The sequence below is a fragment of the Otolemur garnettii genome, unplaced genomic scaffold (assembly GCF_000181295.1).
Source record: "Otolemur garnettii isolate 467f Iridium unplaced genomic scaffold, OtoGar3 scaffold00003, whole genome shotgun sequence".
In the NCBI taxonomy this organism is placed as follows: domain Eukaryota; kingdom Metazoa; phylum Chordata; class Mammalia; order Primates; family Galagidae; genus Otolemur; species Otolemur garnettii.
The window spans coordinates 8177044-8191279 of record NW_003852398.1 but is presented as its reverse complement, the minus strand read 5'-3'; the positions used below and the strand labels follow the sequence as shown (position 1 = coordinate 8191279).

At 44.1% G+C, this 14236-nt stretch overlaps 1 protein-coding gene across 2 annotated transcripts in view; it reads right to left on the bottom strand.

The window, feature by feature from the left end:
- SLIT3 (slit guidance ligand 3) overlaps positions 1-14236 on the bottom strand; it is a 620424-nt gene that overhangs the window by 167834 nt on the left and 438354 nt on the right. For both annotated transcript variants that reach the window (XM_003781960.2, XM_012807261.2), the window contains exon 6: positions 7044-7115. In XM_003781960.2, the coding sequence (XP_003782008.1) occupies positions 7044-7115 (72 nt within the window). The remainder of the gene's footprint in view (positions 1-7043; positions 7116-14236) is intronic.

The window sequence follows — 14236 nt, the reverse complement described above, 5'->3', positions numbered from 1 at the left end:
GGACTCGTCCTGGGGCCTGTGGTCCAGCCCCCAACAGTCTGAGGGACAGTGAACTGGCCCCCTGTTTAAAAAGTCTGAGGACCCCTGCTCTAGAGAGTGGGATGGGGTGGGCTTCAATTCAGTGAATTAATTGCAACTTAATCGGGTCTACATATTTTTACTGACCACCTATGATGTGCCAGGCTCACATGAGTGCAAAGATAAGGCAGTGAAACAGAATAAAATTCACCAGCTTCAATTTTTATGATTGTCCTGATTGTGCACCTGCTATTTAGTTAGTACATACCAAAGATGTCTCCTTTCAGCCATACAAATGTCTTCAGGTGTGGATATGACCACTGTCTTTTTTCGGTAAATAAAAGAACCCCAGTTTGGTGAAGCTGACTAGAAGCCAGATCTTTGGGAACTGAATGCCCTGACTCTCACCTTGGTTTGATACCTCCAGGTCTGGGGCAGGTTTGTGGAAATGGACAGGATACTGATTAAGCTGAGGTAGTAAGTTTAGATCTGAGAGCTCAATGGGTCCTCTTTCAAAAAAATGAAACTACAGCTTCTGAATTATTATGGGTATAAAGTACAATCAGTAATGTCATTAAGGCAATTATTTTTATGGTATAAAAACATTTGGTAGATTTTTTTTTTCATTTTTATTTTTTGTAACAGAGCAGTGACGTGCAATAGCTCTGCTATCCGGCAGAACTGGGTTTGAGAGCTGGACGGGCAGTCCCCTTGAATTTGCCAGTGTCCCTCTGGGCAAATTCCTCAGATTTGCTAAGCTCTGCATAAAGGATGTATTTCATAAAGTTATGGTGAGCATTTAAATAAGATGCTACATTCTGATGTCACATCACAGTGCCTGGAAAATATTCAAACATGAAGGTAGATTCTCAAAAGTGGTAGATGCCCAACGAGACAAGCTATAATAATAACAATATTCATAACAATCATACTAATTACATCATTACATGATATGTTATTATTGCCTCATTATTATTTGTTAATCACAGTATCTAGTTCCATACCCAGAGGAAGCATAGTTGAAGTGCCAACAGCCCACCACTTGCTTTAAGCTCTGAATTTTATAAACTGCACTGACAATGTCCTTGAATGTCCTGAGACCCAGTGCATAGCACCTGTCAGTAAGGAAGGACACGGATACCACCCTAGAAGGGTGAGCACACCTAGAAGTATCAGGACTGTTGTCAATTTATTTTCACTGTCTTCTCCTTACACCAGAAAAAGACTTTGATTCTACCTGTGAGGTTCTGTGCCAGGCCATGTTGTACCGCCAGGATGTGGCTGAATCAGAACTACCTTAAAAGTCAGGTTAATGCTGCCATAGCTCCTTTAACCCTTGAATCTGATTTTCTAAATGGGGCCTGAGAGGGAGCTCAGTATACCCGCGATGCAGAGGTATGGGGAGCAGAAACAGGGCATGTGTGGCGGCTCTTGTGAAGAAAGTGTGTGGGGCTGGATGTTATGTGTTACCCTCATATGCATGAACCCAAATACAACTGCTGTAAAGTCAAAGGGAATTTGGGGACCAGTTTAACTCCTGAGAAGAAATTCCCACAAGATGCCACATGAAATATTCCTGATTGCCTTTGGGCTGGCTTTGCTAAGTCTGGGGAGTCCCAGACTTCCCATCACTGGTCTTTCTCTGTGCATATGCCCATTCAGCACCCTGGCAAGCTCTGGCCCAGAGAGTTGGATCCACCTGAGCACCTGCTCACCTAAAGCTTTACTATGCCTGTCACCTGGTGCTGGGCTGTACACAGTGTGCCCTTGCTGCTTTAGTGTATAACGAGCAGCCTGGGCTGGTAGTTCACTTGAATGATGAGGGGTTGGTGGCAGAGTGGAGTCTGCACACCCCACCCAAGGAGGGCAGGAGCAGCAGCCACAGCTGACTGCAATGCAGAAGTGTGGAGATGTGGCCCAAGGTCACTAGTGCTTCTAGTTTTTCAAGCTGGAAATCTGGATCTTTAAAAAAAATCCTAATTTTAAAATGTGAAAATGCTAACTTTAAATAAAAAAAAAAACACTCTACAAGACAAAACCATTCTCATCTGTGGGCACAATATAGTTAGCAGTCTAGTTTGCAACCTCTAGTTTAAAGAGAGCTGAAGTTTGGATCAGAGTCAGAATCCCTTGATTCTGTCATGGACAAGTATTCACTCACTCCCAACCTCCTAAATAATATCAAAAACGTAATAATGGACTTTGAAAGTATAAACTGTGCTTAAGACCCCCAGTCTTACAGGGGTGAGGGTCCCTTTGAATAGCCAAATTGCATAGAGGTACCCAATGAGGGCAGAGAACATGGTCTGGAGCCCCGAGGACTGGTTCCTCTGCGACCACCAACTTGTTGTTGACCTCAGGCAAGTCTCCTAGCCAGGCTGGGGCTTGAGTGAGCCGGGCGAGGTGCTCAGGGTATGGAAGGAAGGTCCACTGCCTCCTCTGTGCAACTTATCTGGACAAGAATAGGTCATCCTGGAGACACCTACAGTCCTGCCACCACCAGCCTATGATAATGTCACTAAATTTCCAAATCTGGCAAGTGACATAAATGAGGGTCAGAGCTCCAAAACAGCACATGCTGGTTATCTACAGACCTGTTGGATCCCCATATGATTTAGCTGGTTCCAGTGATTTATCAAAGGCAGACCACTCACTGAAAGATAAGAGCATTTTCAGGATGTGCTGCTGATATCTATGGTCTGGTATTTTTGACAGCGTATTTACTGAACATCGGACTTGCTACATTTGGTCAGGAGACGCTGTCTGAAAATACCTTTTCTTCTCCTGTAATACTATTGGAAAAAAAATTTAATGACTTATTTTTTATTAACTACATTTTCTCATTTTTTGTTTTATATGTCCATACTTTTAATTTGCTTTTCATTAGAGTTAAGCGTCTTTTCTGACCCACGATGGCATGTTGGGCAGGGAGTGTTGCTTTCACCTGAAGTGCCTGACACCCAGCCTCACCCCTGCCACGGTGACTCCCGACCGCACAGAGTTGGGAATGCCATTTCTGCATGTTCAATTGCAGCATAAGCACGATTTATTTGGAGGAAATCGAGTACTATATGTGAATCTCTAAATGTATAAAACAGGTGGCAATTAAAGGCAATGACTGGGGTAACAGAAGGGTGTCTAATTCACAGAGCTTGGGTCCCTCAATTAAAAAGCACAAAGTTGAGGCTGTATATTTGGGAGATGGGCAATGTCTGGAAAACAAGACCCCCAAACTGTTGCATGACAAAGTCCATTGATGGTGGCCAGGACTGAGAATAAATCATCTCTGGCTGACAATGTAAATCAGTGTAGAGGCAGGCTTATTTTCTTCCTCCTGTGAGTTTGTTAACTTTAACTTTGTGGGGGCCTATTAACTGGGTCAAGGGAGCAACAAGGACAATCTTACGAGCTCGTGGGAGGCTCCATCTTTCTCCCCAGCAAGATTGGAAGTCGCTTGGTGGTTTGCCAAGACCGGTTCTCACCATCCTGCAGTGCACGCCAGCCACGCTTTAGGGGAGCCAAACACCACAACAGGCTCACCAGCTCAGCCCCACGGAGCAGCTTGGTGGAATGGCTAATCACACCGGCTCTGCTGTGAATTAGTTAAGCAGTTATTTGGCCTTTCTGAGACTGGCTACTTCTTGTAGAAGGAGGGTGATGATAATAGCAGGGGTTGTGAGGATGACAGGAGCTAGGGTGAGCGCGCAGGTTACAGGGGTAGGGTGAGTAACCGCTCACTGTTATCCTTGCTCTCATTCTTCTGCCCCTGCACTGGCACGGAGCCTTGGGAAGTCTCACCCAAACTATGATTTTCTCCATGCTCCCTGGAAAGGGGAGGGTGCTGGCTCCTTTTCTTGTCTACCAGTCTTCGTGCTGGACAGACCTCCCCCCACCCCCGCAAAATGAGGTGGAGGTGGTTGATTTCAGTGGTTCCTTCGCAGCCTCACCTCCTAAATTCTCATTCAGTGGAACTGGTGGAACCAACCCCAGCCTGGATGGAAAGAAGTTTACAGCATTTCCACCCACAGGAAGGATGAAATAACAGGGTTACGTGTTCGTGTGTGAAATATTTCTACTAGTAGTTGATATCCACAAACTTTTCTTAAGTTAATTTCGAGAGCCTTCCAATTTGGAGGCAGTCTCTGGGTTATGAACCAGATAGGTTCTGTACATTTGTTCTTAAGTTGAGTTTGTATGTAAGCTGGAACAGGTACATTTACATATCACCCATAGCAGCCCGTTGGTAAGTGTGAGTTGTATGCTTGTAACTCAGGGACTGCCTATAATCATGAGGCTTTCCTTGTGTATTGTTTCCTACTGCCTAATGTCACAGAAAACACACACCAAATCTTACATTCTGTCTTCTTAATTTGCAGACTTTTAAGCTTTTGAAGTTTGCAAATGACCTTTCTGGGGATAGGGTGTTTTGAACTCTCTTGTCCCTGAAAAATTTATTAAGTTAACATGTGATACCCTCGTTGAGTCCTTTTTATCATTTCATTGCCAATATTCTTTACAGTACCTACATAGTGATCATGGAGAAGTGTTATAAAACAGTACCGTGGGGATGAGATTTGGAAGGTCGGGGGTGGGGAAGGGAGGTTCTTTAAATGGAGATGTCAGCTCCAGCCAATTTCAGAATGGCTCACCATTAAGATGGATGGTTCAAAGCCGTATGCCTCTGCTGGAAATTAAAAACCCATGGAATAACTGATTATGATTAATTTTAAGCACTTAGCCTTGTGAAGCCAGATGAGAGCATCTTTAAAATAATGCTATTGATCTGGCTTTGTTTGGAATTGAGAAGATAAACTAATCATATCCTGTGGGCTCTTTGTAATGATGGAGAATGAGAACTTTTTTTTTTCCTTTTTGGTCACAGGTTTTAAGTTTCAACTTTTTGAGACACCTGGTAGATCTGGATATCTTTTTTTTAAATAGCAAACATCTGAGTGGAACTGACCATTCCTGTCCTGGGCAGGGGTTGGGTGGGGGTGAGGGCATGTATGTAGGGACATAAGTTAGGAAGGATAAGGAACAATGTTTATGGGAGCCCCTCCTATGTAGTACAGAAGTTGTTTCTTCATGAAGTTGAGGAAATAGAGAAGTTGAGAAGCTTGACCCAAGTCCCATGGCCTCTGGATTGCACACCCAGGTGTGCCTGGCTGTAAAGCCTTCTCCTCTACCCTGGACTGCCTTCCTGGTGAGGCGAGACACCACCGCTCCCAGCAGAGAATGAACATGCGGCTGTCAGGTCACCACAGCTGTTTCGTGGCAGCTGGTGACTTCCATCTCCTGGTCTCTTCCCAGGGAATTTTCTCATCTTTCTCATTCTCTCTGTCAAAGGAGGAAAAAGGTGATATGCTCCTAGCAGCCCTTTCTACAACCGCTATTTTGCAGGCAGAGAAAATCATGCCTACCCTTCTCAGTTCCCAGCCTCCTGATGAGAGAAGTCCTAGGTCGCTAAATTTGAAGCTGGCACCCTCTCCCTGCAGACATGCATTTGATGCCATTTCCAGGGTCAGAGTTTGGGTGAGGAGAGGCCATCCATCTCGGGAATGACAATCTGACCTCCTCACTCTGGGTCTTGTCTGTTCTGTACCAGGAATTCTCGGCTTTCATCCAATTTCAAGCAGCTTGCAGCATCAGCATCCCCTTTTATTTCCCGTGATTCCTCTTGGAATCACCTTCCCCTCAAACAACGTGGACGGAGTCTCCCCAACCCGTTGCTGGTGTCTGAGGGGCCAGGTGGAAAGACAAGTGAAGGGAGGACCCTTTTCTCTCCCCTTAAAGCACAGAGGAACATTTGAATGTCTTTATTCATTTATTTACTTTGCATTCATTCAGTCAGTCTTCTGGAATCAGAGATAGGTAACCTGTGACTATGTAATTTTTTATTTTTAGAGGGATGCTCGGGAAACTCTACTCTCTTTCACTCATTGGCTAGAATAGCACCATCAGAATTATTTTTAGAACCAAGCAATTATAGAATTTGGAAAGGGGAAGTCACTTCCAAGATAGAGCAACCAACTCCTTCATTTTGCAAGTGAGAAAACCGAGGCTCTGAGAGCCGAAAAGACTCGCCCAAGGTCACACAGCTAATCAGCGGCAGGATCGGAACCGAACCACGCGTCTCCTGACACAAGTCCTACTGTGCTGCACTGCCATCCTCTCCAGGTTTCTCGAAATCAGCGACAGCCAGAGTGTGGCTGGCTTTGGTGGAACAATCAAAATGTTTTCTTACACAATTCAACTTCAGTTTGAATGACCCCAAGATGACTTCTAGCCGACTTTCCTCCTGGAAATCAGGTTTCCTTAGTTAGACCCATTTGAAAATCCAGAACACAGGAGAGCGACATGATTTTTTTGTCTAACAAGGTGCAGAGGGTGTGATTGTGGGGAAGGGGCCACCTCCTCTCATCTTTTCCTCCCTGCTGCTTTAAGGTCACGGTCACTGCTGAAAGTTTGAATTGAAACCTGAGATGAAAGCAGTGGCAATGGCTGGACTTTCCCAGGCTGTTTGGCATCCCCCCATCCTGTGCCAAGGTCCCTTTCCGATTCTGGGTGATTCCAGCTGACCTCCGGGTGCTCACCCTCTCTCACCCGCCCCAGACCCGGAACCTGTCTCCGGCGTGCCCTCACTCAAACACACTCTCCCCGAATGCTCTGGCTGGCTCTGGGGGGCTGCTCCAGCCCATCTGTCTCTCCCAGCAACAAATACTGCGGGGAGCCTCGTGGGGGGAGAAACACTCAATTGAGACTTAATTAGCAGGAACCCCAGTTTGCGGGAGGTGAGAAATCACACTTTGCTGCCTGCAAACACTTTGGCCAAGGTGAGCCGGAGGGATCTCCCGGTTCCCAATTTTAATAGCACTGCAGTAGGAAGCCCAGAAAGGCATCCACACGGACCCCTCTGCACACACACTCCCCGTCTCCTTCCCACACGGGGACACACACACGCAGACACCACACACACACACACACACTCACACACACACAAGGCAGGAATCGCAAAATCAACTCACAGGATCTCCAAACCGCGCAGCGCTCGGAAGGCTCCATCTTCAATGCAGCTGATGTGGTTGTTGTCCAGTTGCCTGTGGGAAAGCGAGGGACAGCGTGAAGGCTGAGCGGGGCAGCGCCGAGGGGCCGGGCGGGCCGGCCGCCGAGCGCCTGTCCCTCCACCCCCTTGCAGGCTCTGCCTGTCCCCGCCAGGAGCTCGCACAGAGCCAGCCTGTCTGCCACGCTGCTCCGTCTCGTCTCTCCTCTCTGACTGTCTGAGGACTACACAGACGAGCGCACCAAAGGCTGTCAGGTCTCAGTAAATATTAATTGCGCATTTTTTTTTTTTTTTTTTTTTTAGGCAGAAGGGAGTAATTTCATTACATTAGGGCATCCAATCCATTACGAGCTCTTACCGTCATGTCACTGAAACAATTTCATTAAGCTAAAGGCCTGTAAATCATTGGAGGTCACTGCTCTGCCCTCCGCGACCTCCCAGAATGCTTTTTTCCTCTCTCCCGTTCCCTCGTCTGCCTTTTACTGGAAGTTGCAGTCTTCTGCTCTGACACCGTGCTAAATCTCAAGGCTTTATCTGCCCAAGAGCGGCGAGGGTGCGTGGGGAATATACCAATTCCAAATTAGACCCAACTAATCTAATTTTATAGTCTTTTTATTATTCTAAGCACCAAATGTCTGGGGTGGTTTGATGTCTCTGTGCATTGTTATGGGGCCCATCTGGTAGGTCATTCTCTTGAAGCATTTTCTGACTAAATACAGATTCCCTCAAACTGCACCAACCATCATCAACATTAAAGAAATTCATTGATGGAAGTGTTCATGATGGGGGAAAAAAAAGAATATTGTTATTGCCTTTAAAGATGTACCACTTAAATTTAAATTGGGGAGAATTAAATGCACCTATTTCCAGATTCCTTTTTTATTTCCCTTTCCATCCCATGAGCATGAAAATAATGTCTTTTAAAAGGATGCCTAATATACATTCTAGTTGGGGACTGTGGTAATTTAATTGAAGGATAACAAATGGATACCGTTTTTTCTCTACATCAAAATATATATGATGTATAGTTAGGATATTTATTTACCTTGACCATACTCTAAGTTAAATACCAGATATTATATATAATCCGTTTGATTCTTCCTCTTAAACCCCCCACCAAAAGATGTTATTAAAAAATGGTTATTCACACCAGATTGTTTGCTATACTTTGCAGAGCGCACCATGGTTTTGCGAGAGGGCAGGCTGAAAAGAAGTATGGCTATAAAGAAAAACTATTTTTTAGATTCTTTTTAAATTTTCTTTTGTCTCAGGAAAAAAAAAAAGAGGCTTTCTCCTTTTGGGGGAGGTATTTCCTCCTGTTGCTGGAATTTTCAGTCGTAATTTGCACTACACTATCCCGAGACAAGTCTCCACAAAAGCTGGGGTAAAGCTACCATTGGTAACCCTTTCCGATGGCTTTATTTCCTGCCAAGGGAAGGCAGAATTAAACTGAAAATACTATTACCACTGGAAAAGTAAACAGACGTAGGATTGTGCCTATGCACACGAAGGAAACACAATTAGAACAATGCCGTACATTACAATAAACGGTCTCTGCCATGAGATTACGGGAAATCGTATCATCTCAAGAGAGGTTCACGATACAAGATTTAGATATTTAGAATTCAAAAAATAAACAGCAAACGGACATCTCAAGAAGCAGAAGCACCCTTTAGGCTGGCGAGTCGGATCTGAAGCGTCCCAAGTTCTCACCGACACCCTCTCACATGAGCCTCCCCGAGCCTTCCCTATCCCTAATTTTTCCGGAGGTTTTCTTAACACAAGTTTCCTGCACGTCTTTTTCCACGGATTTCCTGCAGCAGCATCGGGGCTGCTGATTCCCTGCGGAGGTTCTAGGAAGGCAGCCTAGTACTGTGGCCCAGCTTCTAGATTTATCATCTGTTTAAAGGCCGATGAATCAACAGCTCCTGCCCATGCCAAGGCCACCAAACCTTACCAAGCAGAAATGCAGTGGGGTTGGCTTTTGGCTCCAAGAAATTTTTCCACGAACATGCTGAATTCTGCAAAAATGGCACTATCCGCCTAAGTAGAAAAGTATCTAAATCATCAAATCAGGAAGTCCAGGGTGTCCGGAGAGTGGCAGCTGGAGGTGCACTGGCTTTTGCGCAGACATTTCAGAGCGATCTTTGTGATTAGTGTGTTATTTATTTGCTGAATCTGTGAAGCATTTTCCATTCCTTTTCTTTTTTGAGAGCACCAGAAACCAAACCGGAGACTCTTAAGTGTACAGAATTTTATGAGGAAAGGAACGGAATCTTCAGAGCAGAAGAGAAAGTCATTGAAAGAAGAGAAAAAATAAAATGCTAGAAAGAATGAAAAAGTATATTGGGAGAGATGGGCAAAAGCTTAAAAGAAAACAAAACCGCACAACACACTATTCATATCTTATCTGAGTGGTGGGGACAGAGAGTCTTAGAGAGGGCTCTGATCATCTTTGTGCTAAATACAGACACATCTGATATATTCTCAATTAAATGATGTTTAAATATTTTTAGTGGCTGGCAAAAGTTGACATCTAGTTCTTTCTCTGTAATAGGGAAAAGTGAGCATCATAAGCATTGTAGGGGTATATTTTATAGTCTATTTTAAAACATGAACTATATCAAAGTTTAAAATAAATATGCCTAAGTGTGCTTTTCTAGAAGGTATTTGTTATAACAGAGATTGTTATTATAGAGATTATATTATAGAGATTCCATTATAATCATAGATAAAACAAAGAAGAACTCTATCCCAACCCTGGTAGCAAAGATGCCCCATTCACTCTGGGAGGCTGCAGGGCTGATGGGAGCCCACCAGGCAGTTACCCCACTTCCCAGCTATTGTATCTCCCTGGCACCGAGCATCACAGCATTTGTAAAAAGCCCAAATTAACTGTCCACAAGCATTCCTGATATTTCATATAAATAGTCCTCAAAACCAACTAAATATGCACTTGGTTCAGACAGGCTTCTGTTTCCTGGCAAAAGTATACCTCAGAGACATAAAAGTTAGCCCTCAAGCACAGGAGTGGGGAGGGGAAATAAACACCAGCCCAGCATTTCTTTGAGGGTGGTGAGTGCTGAGGGTGGAGTGCTTACTAAACACACAGAACCCACCAGGGCTGCTGGCATGTATTCTAAGCTCTCAGGTCAAAGGTCTTTATTGTGCCTTTGAAAGGCCTCATTCAAAGACGCTCTCAAAAACAAATCAACAAAACCCACTGTCCATCCTGCACCACACACCCCATCACTCAGGAGGTGTGTGCAAAAAGAACTTTGGAAATGTGAGCAGAAAGAACTCTGCGGTCTGAGGACGCCGGAGAGCTCGCTTTCTAGCTTTCGTTGGTGACAAGAAGTGTATTTCCCGCTGCCGCTGAATATTCGCTTCTTTCTGCAGAAAGTAACTTATCCCAGTGCCCAGCACAGTGCCTGGCACTTCACAGACAATTGCTGATGGTTGCAGAATAAGTCCATCTATGGAAAGTGCATTGGGGCTGGGCTCAAACTGTATGGGATAAAGTTCTCTGTCACAAGCCACACTGTCCTGGCCATGGCCCTGTGGTCCTACTGTGCTTGATAACGAAGGAGCACACCCACTGTGCCCACAGAGGGCTAAATGCCTTCCCGACTTCCCCATTTTTCTGAGATGCAGACATCTACTAGGGAGCCCGAGAAGAAGACTTGGAATAAACGAGATTTCCAGAGGCCTGGAGTGGAGATGAGGGTCAGGCAGCCAGTGGACTGAGGGGGAGGCTGACTATTTTTTAGAGGCCACTTTTATTGTCCTCTGCTTTATATAGAATACTCAATTTGATTTACATTCCCCTGACTCGGAATAAGCCAAGAAGCCCCCAAACGTTTCATGATATTAAATTAACTGCTCTAATTTCCCTGGGAAGCTCAGATTTCGGCCAACAATATGAGTGCTAAAACGATACCAGAGTCCATTTAGAAAGGAATCCTCAGACAAGCACTCAGTGCAGACTCCCCAAGAGGAGCTTTCTGACTACTGTATTTTTATACCCTGAGAATATAAACAAGGCAGAAAAGAAAGCCAGCGTGAGCGAGGACTTAAAATAATCTTCACAAACGGCAGACAAGGAAATAGCACTGTTGTGAGAACTCCCATTCATAAGCATATGCTCTTATTATCACAGTTCCTCTCTTTCAATTATAATTTGAAAGGTCATAAAGGAAGCTGGATTAGAAATATTTTTGTGTTTCAAAAATTAAAGCACCACACCTAAATCCTTAAAGAGGGTTAAGGAAACCTTGCTACCATTTTAAAAGCAATCTCCCTATCTCCCAGCAATCATCGAGAAAAAAAAGGAGAGAAAAAAAAGGAAAGAAAGAAAAGAGAGGAAAATAAGAAAATTTCAGGATTTCAATGATGCATGGGAGTCCCTGTGAGGAATACCTTGAAAATAGAAATCTCCAGAAAGAGGCTCTAGGAATCTGGAAGAACAGTAGTATTCTCAACTAATTATCTCCATGCAAGGTCTGCACACCAGGGCACATCCATCCCGTTGTTCACTCCTCATCCAGATGTTCGGGGGGCCCAGCATCTCAGCAGATGGATGGTTAAACTTAGCCGGAGGGCACTGTCGCTCTGGGGCCCCAAAATTCAGCAGCAGAGTTCTGCTGTGTGACTGCGGCAAACGTAGCCGCAGTCTTCCTCATACTAAGTGGGAGAACCAGCTTTGGCTCAGCACCGTCTACATTAAATGGTTTGCTAATTTCTGAATAAAACTATCTATACAAAATGTGCAAACTAAGTGGGGGACTTCTGCACAAAATTCACAAGGGAAGCCTTAGTAGAAACCCAAAGCAAGTCAATGGTCCTTTAATCCCACAATTAATTAACCCATAAGAGCGAGGGAGTCCTGTTAGGAGTTCACACTGTAGTAGGTACCCGGGATATAGCCTATCATGATGCGTAAGACATCCTTGGAAAATATTTGGAAGAAGGTTACCACCTGTGATTTTATATCCCAATTATCTTTAAAGATGTAAGATCATTCTAAAGACTAATTTGAATTTGTTTTTGATACAGTATGTATACTCAGACACGTACATATTCGAGGTATACTTCTTTTTCCAGACTGAGGAGAAACAGAAGTTTCCAACTCTTAAAAGGAAAAACCCAGGAAATCCCGCTTTCACGAAACAAGGCAGAAGACAAAACACGGAGCAGCCTTGACATGTTATTTCTTTTCTTCCCATTATCCAATTGTCCTTAGCAGAAAATAAGAAATCTAGCAGCGCCTCTGAAGGTTGTTTTTTTATGACAGTTTAACATTCTAAAAAAATCATTATCGAAGAACAAATTATAGACGCATTTGTCTGCTGCTGGCTGGGGTCTTTGAAAAAAAAAATAAAGCTCAAGGTGATTTTTACTGGCAAAAGGGACAAGAGTATGTTCAAAAGAAACACATAGACTTCATAGAATTGAGTACTGGTCGCACTTTTTAGGCAAATCAAACAGTGGATGGAAGCCACAATCTGCTAATGAATTGTCACTACTTCTCATCTTTCGGGAGCTACTGTAATTCCACATGAAAACGACATCTCAAATGAGCAAAAGGAGCTGAATCTATTATTTTGCACATTTGGTACACCTGTCCACCAGACCAGAGAAGACATGCATATAGATATGTTTGCCAACCCATGAATTATTTAAGTATCCACAAAGATCCCTGTCTAGAGAGCTGACAACTTTATGCCCACTTCTCGTATCTACCTCGTTCTACGTAACATGGTATACATTTAAATACAAATACATGTTATAAAACAGGGAAAGCCATTGTTGACCTCTGACATTTAATGTGGTGTATCCAGGGATTTTTAGAGATACTTAGGTAATTGATTTTTAGCATTCCAAGATTCCATCCAACTAAACCTACTGTAAAAAGGACAGAGTCTTATATTAATTGAGCTCTCTGATCAGAATAGCCTGCTTCGAATTAAGTTTAAATCGAACAGGTGTCTATTTTAACAAGCGTCGTTAGGAATACTTGCTACATGGCCTAACACCTTTTATTTAGTGTGTGTCATACTGGTGTCCAGCATACACAACTTCTCAGCAGGAGACAAACCGCATCCATTGGAGTAGATGCCCCGGAAAGCACCTCCACAATAATGCAAACACCAATGATGGATTAGCAACAACGAGACATACCAGACCTTGGAGAATAAAGAGGTGCTTTACACATCACTGGGAAATAGCAATAACTCCCCCTCTGGTGTTTACGCGGTTTCCTGTATGTTGGGCATTTGGCAAATGAATTTGTGTTGAGAAATGCAGGGGAGGGGGGAAATCTCTGCAAACCAATTTAGCCTTAAGGATAGTTATGGGCACAAGTGAAGCTCCTGTTTAATTTGGGCAAGTTTAACTTTGAAACAAATTCCTGGTATTTCTATATAAATAAAACCATAACAATAGAACCAACAAAACCAAAACCAAATCAAAACAAAACATCCCGCATTCATCGTGAGAGAGCTTCATCTATTTTCTAGCACCTTTTAGGTGAAAGGGACCAAGGAAGCTTGGCTACTGCTTGTAAACTGTGCACCCACGGTTTGAGGCTTGCCTCAAATCCACCTGTTTTCCTACAGTCATGTTTGGACAAAGGGGTTTATAACTAGGTGGACCAAATCCCCCAGGTTTGCCTTGAACTTTCCCTTGTTTAGTACTGAAACTCCTATGTGGCATCCCGGGAAACAAATCAATCCCAGGGAAAACACAATGGCCGCTCACCCTGTTATACCCCTGGGGCTGACTCAGTGGGAACTAGATTTATTCTCAGCACATCATTCCCTCAGCCGTGTCCCTAAACCTTAAAACGTCTGTTGATTCACAAACTCGGCTTTTAGTTTATGCTGGCTCTAAAGGGCTCCTGCCTGCATCTTCTGTGAAATGGGCTTTGCAAATGCACCTACAGAGAGGCTGGCAGGAAGGAGCCCTGGAAGTCACTGAAACATTCTCTCGTGCATTCCCAACCTGCCTCCCTGGGAATTAGAATTTCTTTGTAAGAAGTATCTGTGTTTTACTGGCCGGCCTTGCTGATGTCATGAATACTCCGAGGCTGGACAAATGAATGGCTGTCTCCATAGTGATTGGGGCAGGTTTGTGGTTTCCCTAGTTACACTCTTGAGC